We start from the raw sequence: 15,046 nt of genomic DNA, 5'->3' as shown, positions 1-15,046 counted from the left end.
TACAAGTGAATTTTATGATTGATTTGTATTGCTACACAAAGTACTGCTATTCTAAACATTGTTATTCAAATAGCTGCTGATATTAATCACCTCCCTTTAAGGATTGTCTTTGTATTTGCGAGTATCTTTTTTTTGTTGTTTAATCTTGCCCTGGATATGGGTGTTACAGAACGTTCACTTTTGTCTTTCCCAGCTCAGCATTTTAAGGATCCTGGACTTTCATAAGGAGCCACACTCAGCCCTCTGCTCTTCTCCGTGGATACTCCTTTACCTTTGGAAATCTTTATCATTTCTTGTGTGTATGCCTCTCAACCTTAGGGAGGATGACTCCCAAATGTGTATCTACATCCTCATCCTCCATTTGTGTTCTGTCACCTTCCCAGCTGCACACCTGTAAAATTCTCCTAATTCTTCAAGGGGCCAGCTGAAATGTCAGTCCTCCAGCCATCTCTGACCTGTCATCTTCTTTCAGCAAGTGTTTATTGAGTGTCCGTTCTGTGCCAGGCACGGTGCCAGCCCCTAGTGAAACAAAACAAGTGAGATCCCTGCCCACATGGTGTTCATATGACGACCTCTTTTGATCACCCTTCCCTCACGTCTCTAATCACTTTTACAGTAAACTCTTACCTAAGTGTTCTGGCATCAGTTATGTTGAACTAAACTTAATCTTTTCCTTCAAACCAGTTCTCTTTATAGAATTTCCTTTCTTTAAAAAAATGTTAGCATTTTGTATTACCCAGGATTAAAGTTAACTGTGGAATTTTCTGTGTTCACCTCTAACTAAGTCATGTTCTTTATCAATTCTTTTTAGTGACTCCTTTTCCATTGCTTCATCAAATTATACATGGACTTCTGCAGTAGTCTACTGCCTGGCCTTGTCTGCACTGTTACTAGGTTAATTTTCCTAAAGAAGCAAATTTCAACACCTTTACACATTACTCAGAAATTGTTGGTTACCCTTTGAGCAGGCAAAATGGAAAAAAATTAGGCCTATCCCTTGGTCCCTTTTCTTAGTTCCTTTGTACCAGCAGCATTTGTTTGTCTTTTGAGCATTCAGTGTTTTTTCTTACGCATTTTCTCCATCTAAATATCCTGTCCATTTTCTTCTCTTTTACTTTCTGAGGTCAGCTTAGCTTAAGTCTTGCTTATTTACAAAGCATTTCCCTACAAAAGGAGACTGCTTTTGTCTTTGAACTGCTACTACACATATACTACCAAGTTGGCATTTATATACAGCATATTCTGTAGATGCCGTGCTATATTCTCTGGCAGTTAATCTTTGAACTTTTTAAACAATATATGACTGAGAGGAACAATTGGTAAAGGCCAAAAAGGCAATAGCCACTGGAAGGTTAGACTCTGTGAAAATAACCAAAAACTTGTTTGTTTTTAGTTAGACCTCTGTATATTAATTTTATATTAAATGTATGTCACATAGTTCCTTCATCCTCCTCAATGACATGATAGTAATTAAAATTTTAATTTTTCTGCGCATGGCTGGAGGATCAAAAACAACTTTAAGTGGCTTATTTTCATACTTTGTTGAATTTACTAAATTTTGTTAGTTTTGTCTATTTTCTACTTTTTACATAATTCATAGTCCCTGTCATCATTAAAAAACTAATCAAATCGAGGTAATAGTTTTGAGTGCACGTCGTAAATCTGCAGGGAAATTACATGAGCCTGGGAGTCAGGAAGATACGGGCTATAGACCACTGTTATAGTTCATAAATCCTTGGACAAGTCCCACGGACATTGGGTCTCAATTTCTTAATCTGTAAATAAAGATGTAAAGTAAAACAATCTCTTAAAATTTCTTTCTAGGTCTAAATTTGTATTATATTCATTTTGACACTAAGTGGTTACCCCTATTTTGTTTTGTTTTTTACTTCAGTTGAAGCCAGGCTTGTGTATTAATGAATTTTTGTCATTAATGTTTTCTGTTCAAATTCTAGTTTAGAATTCGCTGTCACTACTTCATTTGGAATTTGTTTAGTTCTGTATCCAGTGTTATTTTCATAGCAAGCACCCACTAATTATTGAAGAGGATAAATTAACCTAGTTGGGATTTACTTGCTTTTATTCTTTTTAAGGTATTTTCAAAAGAAATAATTCCAGATTGATGGATGAAATTTTAAAACAACAGCAGGAACTTCTGGGCTTAGATTGTTCCAAATACTCAACAGAGTTTGCAAATAGTAATGACAAAGACGATCAAGGTAAGCATGAATATAAAATTGAACATGTTACATAGGCGGATGTGTTTTGTGTTTCAAGGCAAATTCTGTCACTCATTGATTCATTCATTTTGCCGTTAGTCTTTAGTGTCACCATCTTTAATTATCAGATTTAGACTTTTCTTTCTTCATCTTGTTAAAAGATAGTTTTCAGAAAAAGAAAAAATCATGACTTTCATAGCTACTGAAAAATAAACACGTGTTAAAGGTTTTATGCAACTCAGAAACCACCAGGAACCAGGTCAATTTTATAACTGGTTCGAAAGAGAATCCAAAGAATGGACACATTTCTAGATCAGGACTATTGAAATGGTGTTTATGTGGGGTTAGAGAGAACCTCTGTAGACAAAATTTGGCATTGCTGTCACTTACCTAGAATCCTATCAATTGTTAAATAGCTTGGAAAGAATCACAGAATTTGATAAGGTGGGTATGTACTATAGATGATGCATATTCCATTGAAATACTTTTTTTTGTCTTCTATCCCGTGTTACTACTAACTATTGTGATTGTAGAGGTCATTTTAGACTTGTAGAAATTGTAATTTACCCTATAATTAAAATTTTTATTTTCTAGAGGATTCATTCACAGATACAAGTCATTCTGAGTACTTTGAAAAGAAGGCAGTATATAAATATGTACACAAATATGATGTGTGGGTCCTTTCAGAGGAGAGTAGCTTAAGTATGTTTTGATACGGAAGTTGAAGGGCTTAAATGGTTTTTGTTTACTGTAAGAATTGTACCTTTATTTTGGTCTGAATGTAATATATCTTGAGATAGATTTTGAAATATATCTGGAAGAGGGTGTTTTTTGTTTTTTGTTTTTAATGTCTTGTTTGTGTTTTCCTCCAGTTTTAAATTGCCAATCAGCAGTGAAAGTCCTGTCCCCAGAAGATGGAAAAGCAGATATTGTGAGAGCTGCTCAGGAATTTTGCCAGTTAGTAGCCCAGCAGCAAAAGAAATCCACAGATTTGGATGTACATATGTTAGACAGTTTACTTAGTAAGTCATATGCATTTGTTTTTAGTTTTGTCCCACAAATATACAGTATGAAGGAGACTATCTAGGTTCCTTTCACATCATAAAGCCTGATTTTTTTTTTGTTGTTGTTGTTGTTATATTTGTCATGTTTCTGAAGTTTAAAGACCTCTATTGTGAAAATGGTTTTGGGATAATGAAATATGTAGTCTACTCACTTGCATGATGACATACTGGTAAAGGAAAGGAACTAAGAGGATTTTGGTAGGGGATAATGAATTTTCTTAAAAAGAGGACTTCTGCTTGTCAGCCTTCCTCCCTCTGCGATGTTTTCCAACACTGGCAGTGCATTTTCTAATTCTCCAGACACCAACAGGGTGTAATCCCAATGCTAACAACCCAGAGTTAGTGCCAGACTACCAGCTTTAAGGGCTCAGTCATGCAAGACTGCCCCCACTTCAGACAGCAGTTGGAATTCTCTGACCACCTGTACTTCCCATCAGTTGGCTATAAATAGGGAGTTCCCATGACTCCTTCCTAAGGTTTGATAGTTTGCTAGAATGGCTCCCAGAACTCAGGAAGGCACTTATGTTTACTGGTTTATTATAAAGCATACAACTCAGCAGCAGCCAGATATGAGATACATAGGGCAAGGTGGTGGTAGGAGGTGGGGGTGCACCCTCTGATATAGGTATCAGGTAGCCATGACCTCTTTGGATACAACACCTCTCAGCACCCCAATGTGTTTCCCTACCTGGAAGCTCTCCGAGTTCTGTCCTCTAGTGGGTTTTATTGAGGCTCTATTACCTGGCATGTTTGATGAAATCGTCTCCAGCCCCTCTCTCCTACCTGAAGGTTGGTGGCCGAAAGTTTCAAACCTCCAACCATGTGATTCCTCTGGCAACTGGCCCCCATCATGAAGGTATCTAGGAGCCGAGGAAGAACAACCTCAGTAACATAAACTCTGCTGTGGTTGAAAGGGGCTTATGAATCACAAAATATTCTGGCTTTACCCCTATCACTCAGGAAATTCCAAGGGTCTTAGGGGCTCTGTGCTAGGAAACTGGGACAAAGTCCAAATGTATATTTTTTATTATACTATAAATCACACCGCTCTCCTCCCTCTTTCTTTTCAGTTTGAACTCTCTATTAAGTTTGAACTTAATAGCTATTTAGGAAGTAGTCGCAAGAATATAATCTTATTGTCATCCATGACTCCTTTTTTAGTGTTCCTTCTATTATGGTATACCAAATATACCACTATATGTGTCACGTTGTACCAAGTATAACATTATATTTTATTTTCTCCAACTCTTTATATGAAAGCCTTTCATTTTTTATTCTCTCTAGAACTCCCTAGGAACTTTTTGCCTTAATGTTAAGATCCTCCTGTTTATAGCATTATCCTTGATCTTTTTCAAGAAAGACAATATTTCTAACAAGTTCCTGTAGCCATACAATTTCAGACATATATTTTTTTTAATTCACATAGAGTCTCCATTTACCTTAGCTATTAATTATGCGTTTTCTGTCTTATTTAACTCTCCATTCTTTGTTTCTCCACTTGGACACATGTCCATCTCAGAGCACAGTCCTTCTCTGGCCTCTTGGTCTCACTAACTCTGCTTTGATTGACTACTCACTTCAGACCCCACTCTTCTCTACTCTGTCATTTCGGCTGTATTCAGGCCAAATGAATAGGCTTAAAGTAGACCATGGTAAGGACTCTAGTCAGCTGTGATGTTGACTATTCCCCGGATCCCGTAAGGCCCCCACCAGGGTAATAATGTGTGAAGGTGTCCTGGAAGTGATGCAGAGACCAAAGGTGGTCCTTCAGATAGTCAGTCAGCCTATGGAGAAGTGCTGAAGTTCTGAGCCCAGGTGTTGCCGTCAGGAGTTGAAGACCCATGACAAATGAAAATGTACACAGTCTGTAAGTTAACTCATTAATCCGACGGAAGCAAACCCTCTGAATCTTGTTAGCCCAGAAAGTTCCCCTGTGACTGCAGTTAATCCTCCCTCCTCCCCTCAGTGGGAGGCAACTACTCATCTGTTTTCTGCCTATATTTAGCTTTTCAAGGAATTTTACATAAATAGAATTATATATAGTCCTTTATGTCTTTCTGTGTTTACTCAGCATGATATTTTTGAGGTTCATTATATTGCATGTATTAGTTCATTACTTTTTGTTGGTGAATAGTATTTTATTTTATGGATATACCACATTTTGTTTATCCATTCATCAGTTGACATACATTTGGTTTCTTTGAATAATGCTGTTGTGACCATTCACATACTAGTCTTTGTATAGACATGTTTTCCTTTCTCTTGGGTAGATAACTTGTAAGGGAATTTCTAGATTGTGTGGCAAGTGAATATTTAACTTTTAAGAAACTACCAAACTGTACCATTTTGCATCCCACCATCAAGGTAAAGGAATCTAGGTTCTCCATATCCTTGCCAAAACATAGTATTGTCAGTTGTTTTTTTCATTGTTTTTTAATTTTAGCCATTCTAGTGGGCATGTAATGTATCTCATTGTGGCTTTAGTTTATATTTTACTAATGATTAATGATAGTAAGCATTTTTCATTTGTATTTGCTTTGGTGAGGTGTCTGTTCATATCCTGTGCTTATTTTTAATGGATTATTTGTAGTATAATTGGGTTTTAAGAGGTCTTTATTCTGGGTAAAAGTCTTTCTTTTATCAGTGATAAGATATGTAATTTGCAAATATTTTCTCCCAGTCCATGGCTTACCTTTTCTTTTTCTTAAATTTTTTTAAAGAGTTTAATTTTTACAAATCTAGTTATCAGTTTTTTCTTTCGTGGATCTTGCATTAGTGTCATATCTAAGAAATTTTTGCATAATCCAAAGTCACAATTGTTTTCTCCTGTGTTTTCTTCTAGAATTTGTATAGATTTAGCTGTTGTATTTAAGTCTGTCATCCATTTTGACCCATTTTTTTTTAATAGTATGAGGTATAGTATACCAGTTTTTCTTCCACCACCACTTGTTAAAAGACAGCCTTTTCCCCCTTGAAATACTGTGGATTCTTTGTTGAAAATCAGTTTATTATAAATCTATGAGTTTATTTCTGGGTTTTCTATTCCTTTCCATAGGTCTATATTCTGTTCTTATAATGCTATACTTTCTTGATTACTGTAGCCTATTATATAGTAAGCGTTGAAATCAGCTAGTATAAGTCTTTCAACATTGAATCTTTTTTTTCCAAAGTTGTTTTGGCTGCTCAGAGTCCTTTGCATTTTCATAACATTTTAAAATCAGCTTGTCAGTTTAAAAAACAAACATACAAAAAAACCCAAAATTCTGTTTTCATAGGGATTGAGTTGAATCTGTAGCTTAATTTGGAGAGAATTGCCATCTTAACAATTTTGAGTCTTCTGATCCATGAACATCGTATATCTCTCCATTTATTTGGGTCCTAATATTTCTCTTAACAATGTTTTATACTTTTAGGATATAGAGTTTCTACTTCTTTTGGTTAATTTATTTCTGTTTTGTTCTTTTTGATACTGTGGCTAACAGAATTATTTTCTTAATTTTGTTTTTGGGTTGTTTGTTGATAATATATGGAAATACAGTTGATTTTTTAATATTGATTTTGTATCTTACAACCTTGATAAAATTTACTTAACAGTTCTAGTAGTGCTTTTTATAAAGTCTTACGATTTTTCAAAATACAAGATTGTGTTGTCTATAAATAAGATGATTGTTGCTATCTCTGCTCAGTTTTTCTATGTTTAGTTTTATTTTTTTTAATCTGGCTTTCTGTGTCCATGGTTTAATGTGGCAGCCAATGATTTGCACACTGATGGTGCTCAAACACCTTAAGTTTGTAAGGCTTCTAAAATCTCTGTGATGTTGGAAAGTGCATTCAAGTCAGTTCGCAAGTTTCCTTGCCTATATTCACTGGACTTTCTTGCCACCCTGCATTACCCCTCCTTCCCTGGTCCCATGCTTCCGCCTTTACTGAGTAGTTTCCCAGTCAACGATGGATGTGTGGAGAGTTTATCTGAGCCCTTATTTCCAGGATCTCCCTGTTAAATTTCTGGCCATCATACTGTTTACCCTAACTGGGCTTCAACTTGAGAAGAGCAAAACTGGGGGTTTTCCTCATTTGCATCCTTTTGAGTTTGTCGCTTTTAGCAAAACCATAGGTTTTCATCATTGCCCCTTCCCTCTTTCTCGCAACCTCCAGTTCCACATTGGGTCCGTGTCTTTTGGCTTCAAGCAGCTAACCTGCCAGTTTTTGCTGTCAGCCCTGTGCTGATACAACTGCAGTTCTTTCCAGTTATTGGGGGTAGACTTGAGCGTTCCCAGACAGGAAGGGCAAAGATTCTTACCGTTCTCAACCTAAAGCTCTAGCTGGTGTCTTTTTGTTTTGTTTTGTTTTGTTTTTTAAAGAATAATTGTCTGCTTCTGGTTAATATCCAGTGCCCTTAAGTGATTGATTTTTGTCCAGTTTAATACATTTTGTTTGTTTGTTTGTTTTGAGAATTCATCACTTTCTTCACACCACTATTAGCTGGAAGTACCTTCTTTTCTTTACTGAAGAGAATTTGCTTTTTCAGCAGACAGAGGAATGTATGTTCTTCTGCTGAGTCCACCCACTCTGCCAACATGGACTTTTAAAGAGACTTTGTTAGGAAAATATTCTTTATTACTGCAGGATGGCCTGTCTAGTGTAGTCTCTGTATTTAACAAATGAAGGAACGAAGTAAGCACTGGAGAGGTTGTGCGACAAGAAGGTTAGTGGCAGAACTGTTACTAGAAAATGTTTGAACCTGGGTCTCTTAAATTATAGCATCTTTTCTCTTATACAAGGACATTTATTTTAAGATTTATTTTACTCTATTTATAAGCACTTCAAATATCCTTATCCCCCCTTTTTTTCCTCAAGCCATGTCTCATGTGGACGCCAGTGTGGAAAGCAGAAAATGGCCAGGCCTTTGTGGAGGCAGGTGTACAGCCTCCTTTTCCCCTTCTAGGGGGTCAGCCTGAGGAACACTGAGAACATTTGTACTGTATAGTTGGAAATTGGTGTTTCTGGGTCCTTAGCTATAAAATGAGGGGTGAGGAAGGGAAGGAGTGTAGATATTTTTTAAGTCTCTTCATCTAAAGTTATTTGACTTTGTGACCAGAATAAGCAATTTTGCCCTTAAAGCAGTGCAGTTACCGGGATGCCAAGAGAACACTTAACAAGTTGAGTCTTGAAAGACAGATGGGATTTGGGGGGAGCTACCTGTAGGGTTTAGGGTAGGAGTTGGCTTACCCCTTTTTATCATGGAATCGATCCAGTTAAATGCACTGGAGAGAAAACTTCCACATTTGGAAATAACATAGATAATTAAAGTATATGTTGGGCAGTGGGATGGGGGTATGGAAACATACAAGTGAAGTGGCTGAAGAGAACTGATACTCAAAGCCTAAGAAGCCAATTTGATGAACAGATTTTGCCGTAGGTCATCTTATTTGAGAGCAGTACATGCTAAATTCCTGTGTATGTGTTTCTTTCCAAGGTTCAAATGGTTTCCCTGATCCTGATGTAGTATTGAAGTTTGGTCCTGTGGAGAGCACATTAGGCTTTCTTCCCTGGCAGCTGAGATTGACTGAGATTATGTAAGTAATTCAAAGTGTACTGACTTTGGTTCAATTCAGCAAGTGTTTCTTGAACCAACGCTGTACTAGGCATAGGGAATTCCCAAAGAATTACAATACTGGATCCTTTCCCTCAGGTATTTCACAGTATCAGTGGTAAAGTAAAGACATACAAATGGCGCAGACCCAAGAGAGTGTATGGCTGTGCAAATGTTTGGAACTGACACCAGTTAGCATAAGGAGATCAGGAGAGCGATATCTCTGTGGGCCAGAGTTGTTGGTAATAGAGAAAAGATGTGGCTTGATCTGCAGTATATAAAATGAGTGGAATTTCTGTAACTAGAGAAAAAGGGAGAAACATTGGCATGGGCAGGGAAAAAAAGAAAAGTTGGGGTGGGGGAGTGAACATCACGTTTTACAGAAATAGTGAGGGAACTAGCCACACCAGAGCAGGGAGTTAGTGTCCGATAGTGTATGAGGTGAAATCAAATAGTTTGGGGATGTAGACATTGGGAATACTTTAAATACCAGCTTAAGGAATGTGTATAATTATTTAGACAGGCAGTAGGAAACAGTTGAACCTGTGGATAATGCTGGAATGGTGATTTTTGAAGATTTGTTTAGCAGCTGCGTGCTTAGTAGATTGGATTTGGAAAAAGATGAGCTTAAAAGACAAGTAAAGAGGCCAAAGCTATAATTTAGGGGAGAAAACAGTGATAAGAATGAAATTGCTTATTTCGAACAGTTTGGCAAGCTTTTTCTATAAACGGCCAGATAATAAATATTGTAGTCCTTGCAGGGTCCTGTAGCCTCTTGCAACTATTCCTCTCTGTTGCAACTACTCAACTTTTGCTAGTATATCTAAACAAGCACAGGCAGTGTGTGAACAAATGTGTGTCACCATGTTCTAATAAAACTTTATTTGTAAAAACATGTGGCTGGCTCCTGGGTTGTATTTGCCAGTGGTTGACTTAAAATAAAGGAGAGATTTAGGAGCTTTAAAATACATTTAAATTCTGGATTTTAGGAAGAAAATACCACAAATTCTACTTCTCACGAGAAGTAATTACCAAGTAAAATTGCAGGCCTAAGACTTTGCTAATTGTGCTAAAAAAAATAGAGAAGAAGTGACTCCTCTAAGTTTTTAAGCATAAGTGACTGGGTGAATTACGGTGTTATTGAGAGAAACGCAAATGTCAAGGGAGCATTGATTTTTGAAGGGAAGATGTTGAATTCAGGATTAAGATGATTTTGAGGCCCTATTTAGATAGAAATGCTTAGTAGCAGGACAGATGAAAATGTAGGAATGGTGTTTAGATAAGAAGTCAAGGTTGAAGATGAACATTTGGGGATCGTCAATATCAGGAAGTAGAAGTAGTTGAACCTGAGAGAATGGAGGACCGCTCTAAAGTGTATATAGGATAACACAGTACCGAGGGCTCAAATGCTTCAGGCTCAGGGGCTGGAGGGAGAAGAGGTGTCACATAAAGAGGCAGAAAAGAAGACGTAGCATGTTAGAGTCAAAAGGGCTAGTGATCGTTTGGTGCTGCGTCCTCATTTTATAGGCGAGGAAAATGGGAAAGAGACATTGCTCAAGCATCTAACAAGTGGAATTAGAACTCAAATCTCCAAGCTCTGGGTTTCTTTATGGTGGTGTATGTTTCTCTTGTCTCTGTTTCTCTAGGGCTTTTTTATGTTATTTCAGGTGCCTTTCAGGTGGGGTCCAAGAAAGGTAGCAGTGATACTTTGTGAGGTTGGGAGTGGTTTGGAGGGAAGAGTGTGTTTTAGAACAGGTCTTGTTTGAATTTTTGCTGTGCAGCTCAATAACATGACTTTGGAAAGCTATTTAAATTTCTCTATATTTGTAAACTGGCCAATTAAATACGGAGTTGAGGATTTAAGTCTGATAATGGACATCAGATTCCTAGCACATAACAGGCTTTCTCATGGATCTTGGTACGTATGTCTATCTTAGCTCTGTTACACTGAGGTTTCCTCTGTATTTGTCTACCATCCACCAGACTGCAGGCACCCTGATGGTAGGAAAAATGTCTGAATCGTAATACCGAGAAGAAGGGTAGAATCCTGACCGAACAGACTGGGAAATAGCAAGACCCTTCGGAGGAACTGAGGGGTGGTGGCTCTGAGTGCTTCTTGAGGAGTGAGTGGAGATGAGACTTGATAAAGGGGGTAAAATATGGAAGACTTAGGAAAGTAGGTAGTTTGAGGAGGATGACTGAAGCAAGCTTTTGTGAGAAGAATATTACTAAATTTGTCCTTGGAGGCTATCATTTCAGTAGTGAGTAAAAGGTTGATGGTAGAGATTATTAAGAGATGAAGAAATGAAGGGAAGTAGGAGACTTGTTACAGAATTCTTGGCAGTCAGAGGAAGGGTTAAGACTAGATGTCAATTGTCTCATAAAGCTGGGGGCGGGGAAGGAAGGATGAAGTGTAGCAAAAGAACCACAGGGTCATGGTAGGCTTGTTGAATTCTTCTGTGGTGCATGTGACTGTAGAATTCTGAGTGTGACTCTTGTACTCTGGCCAGGTGTTGGGCCAGAGTGTTGGGCTCTGATACTGCTGGAATTTCTGATACTGTTCGGAATTTCCAAAGGCTCACAATAAAGCTGTGTAAGTTAGAGATTTTTTTTAAATGTTAATTATTGAAAATTATTTAAGTGTTTACAATACTTACAGGGGAACCCTTCAGCTATATGTTAACGCTGCCTTTAAAGTACTTGTCTTCACGTTATAATTGTCCCCTTGAGTAATTGGAAATGGTGGAGGTAAATATTGTTCATTTGTTGGTTACTCACCACATGGCTTCAGTATCTTATCACGTGGGGATGCTGTGCTGCTCCACCGGTGTTAAACATAGTTTTCATAAACCGTTCAAGTAGAACCGGATGAATTCTTGAAGCAAATTTGAGTGAAATTCTTTACAAAATAGATCTCCAGTTTTGCATTAACCTAGACTTATGCTTTAATAGGTTCTGAATCTCTATCTCACTGCAAGTTGCTTTTCTCTTCTTGTGGAAAGGAGAGATTATTTTTTACTTGGACTGTTTCATAGTGAGTGTAATAATTATTCAGTAGAAATAGTTTGCATACTCTATGCTTATAATTTACTTTTTTCTGCGCTTAACCTCATTTTGGTCATTACCCTTCTGTTGCCCCCCTCCAAATTACGGTATGTCATCTAATTGCTTTTTTGCCCCTCTGCTTTCTTTTCAGCTCTTTGCCTTCCCACCTAAACATCAGATATGAGGACTTTTTCTCTGCCCTTCGTCAATATGCAGCCTGTGAACAGCGTCTGGGAAAGTAGTGACCCCTGGTGGCATAATTTGATTCCAGGCTTTTGGAGAAAAGGACCCAAGTGACTCTGATGTTTACAAAGCACCTACGAAACCCTATATACACCTAATTCATAATCCTCATAATTTATCAACAAACACAAAAAAGTGTCTTACTTGAGAGTAAGAGTATGTGTGAGTATGTGTGAGTATGTGTGTGTGCGTGCGTGTGCGTGCGTGTGTGTGTGTGTGTGTATAGAAATAAACTTATAAATGGGGAAATGCTAGAGAATGAAATACATGGACTTGCACCTTTGAGCAAATAGCAGCACTGTTTCATGAGCTGAAATTTCAGTTTTAAAGGCTTCAGTCCCAACTACTTCCCTGTTTTTGTAGGGAGATGAGTGGGTGTTTAGGACTGTGGTTGTTGTTTTGGGGGGTGGGGAATAATTTTTTTTTGTCTTTCCTAGTGACCAAACTTTAATTTTTAAAAATAATATATTATTAAATGGAGGCATTCTGAGATTGAGGGATTTCCAGAGGAATGGAATTCTGTATTGCTCACATTTTAAAAACTTGCTCAGCACTGGAGCAGAGGGAATACCTATTTTCAGATACCCGTCCATTTTCATCTCATCATTATTGTCAAACAGTGTGACTTGAGAATGTTGATCTGGTGTCCTTGTTCTGGGTTGGGAAAATCATTTGAAAAAGAACTCCTACAACACTGAAATGCAGAATTTAAAATTTTAAAATGTATTAGGCAGTCAAAAAAAGGTGAAAATGTTGTAATCTTAAAAAGTAAATATGGTGGAAAATCCTAAAAAAGGAAAGAAAGTTTGGATTTCCTTTTTTGTTGGTGGGCAATGTGCTAAAGAATACCCAAAGTTGGTTTAATTTCCATTAACTATGTTTATTGAAAATAAGTATTTGAGGGAAGTTACCAGGGCAGCTCTTTTCCTCAAAAGTAACCTGTTCCTCTTTGGAATAACACGTAGGGCCATGTTAGTGCTCATGGTTTTTACTCGGTAAACCCTGATGGTAACTTAGTAGAAGAGATCTTTAAGTAAGATTGAGGCCTGTGTTAAGTAATAAAATATTACCAAAGTCTACAAAAGTAAGTTAATTTTACATGTTCTCTCTCATGACAGAGAACAGCACTGGTTCTGTTATTTTTTAAGTGAATAAATGATTTTTTGATAGGTGTTTAATATTTCTTTCCTCACTGAAACCATTCTTTATATTTGATGGATTTTTTCAGTATAATGGTTACCTAAAATTGTATATTTAGAATGGAGTAGTTTAAATACTAGGTCTCAGAAGTCTGAAAAGTAGCAGAGAAGACTGGATTTGGAAAGCAAGATCTGGAAGTACTTGTCAAATTCTGAAGCTGTGAAGAATAAATGTTCCAACTTTGGATCACACAATCCCATTTATGATTTTAAAAATACACTTGAAATAAAAATGATTAAACTACACTTTGGTTTAGTTGACATTACTTTGCACTTCATAGTCCTTTGTATATTGCAAGACTTTTTTTTAAAGTCTTAATTTATTGCTAAAAGTTTTGTGTGAAGCTACAACATGTCTCTAAACTTTACCAGAGAATTTTTGATTTCTGTTCCCCTGTACTGTCATTCATGTTCTATTGAGGCTTTTTGGCCTTAGTTTAAGACTTGAGTGTATGTGTTTTATAAATGTGTCTTTTTTAAACATTCTGGAATATGTGTGGCTTTAATGAATTAAATTGAAGGGGCCCAATCGAAGTGAAGAGATTTAATATTTGTTAAAATGAAGTTAGTCGAATAATTACCTATTGGGATATACCATGTTTCCCCAAAAATAAGACCTAACCGGACAATCAGCTCTAATGCGTCTTTTGGAGCAAAAATTAATACAAGATGCGGTCTTATTTTACTTAATATAAGACTGGGTCTTATATAATACACTATAATATAACCCGGGTCTTATATTAATTTTTGCTCCAAAAGACGCAGTAGAGCTGCTTGTCCAGCGAGGTCTTATTTTCGGGGAAATAACGGTAGCTAGAGTTGATAAAGTTTTAATAGTTGAGTCTTTGTACTTTATTTTCTTCCATTCTATAACAGTGTAGTGTTACACATCAGAGTAAATCTATAACCTGTGACCTGAGTCTGTTACAATCCTAGAAAGAGACTCTTAAAACAAGTTGCTAAGGATTCTGAATTCATGTATGGGCATTCCAGATCCTTTTCATGAATTCAGCTGCTAGTATGCCCTCCATTCACAACTTGAATGGCATTGGTCATTCTGTAATTCCTGCCAAAATTAGCACCAGTTTTACACTGTCAAGGCTCCCTCTATGCTCCCAAGAAGAATTGATCATTTCAAAGAGTTTGTTTTTATGTGTATTGAAGGATATTGTCCTTAAGTTGTTTTTTCTTGATACACCCCACAATGGAATAATTACCAAATTAAACCTACATTATAGATGGCAGCTTGGAGCATACCAAGAAGTCAGAGGGTTGGAATTCTGTTCCCAATTCTGGTTGTTTTTATTTCTTAAAAGTGATCATTGTTGTTAACAAAGATTGAAATCTGGTTTTGATGCAAATAGCAAATTCTGGTATATTGTGACCAAGGCTTAATAATGACTGAAGAGAGAAAGGTGTTATATTGTTAATGAACTGTGCCAAATACACTGCATATCTACAAATTAATCTTGGAATGTATGTTACTTGATAGCTCCCCTCCTGTGTGATGGTAGAGTCAAATCCTTGTGATGTTTTGTATGGCTGTGGACTTTGGCAACATGTAAATAATGTGTAAAGCAAGTTTTTATGATTAAGGAATCAAATTTATTGAATTTTATGATTGAAAGTTGAAATTTACCATGTATGAACAAAAACAATAAAAGAATATACTCTTTTCATGGA

General features: G+C 36.9%; 1 protein-coding gene across 2 annotated transcripts in view; it reads left to right on the top strand.

Annotated features, from left to right (window-relative positions):
• NUS1 (NUS1 dehydrodolichyl diphosphate synthase subunit) overlaps positions 1 to 15,046 on the top strand; it is a 26,621-nt gene extending 11,575 nt beyond the window's left edge. The window contains exons 2-5 of one of the 2 annotated variants that reach the window (XM_019741371.3): positions 2,094 to 2,219; positions 3,092 to 3,241; positions 8,760 to 8,859; positions 12,073 to 15,046. In XM_019741371.3, coding sequence (XP_019596930.3) covers positions 2,094 to 2,219; positions 3,092 to 3,241; positions 8,760 to 8,859; positions 12,073 to 12,163 — 467 coding nt within the window. In that variant the 3' untranslated portion in view covers positions 12,164 to 15,046. The remainder of the gene's footprint in view (positions 1 to 2,093; positions 2,220 to 3,091; positions 3,242 to 8,759; positions 8,860 to 12,072) is intronic. The other variant, XM_019741372.3, reaches the window with a different exon arrangement.

This window comes from Rhinolophus sinicus, chromosome 2 (genome assembly GCF_057876585.1).
Source record: "Rhinolophus sinicus isolate RSI-liver-muscle chromosome 2, RSI-T2T, whole genome shotgun sequence".
NCBI lineage: Eukaryota > Metazoa > Chordata > Mammalia > Chiroptera > Rhinolophidae > Rhinolophus > Rhinolophus sinicus.
The sequence above is the reverse complement of the archived record's forward strand: the minus strand, read 5'-3'. Positions and strand labels throughout refer to the sequence as shown.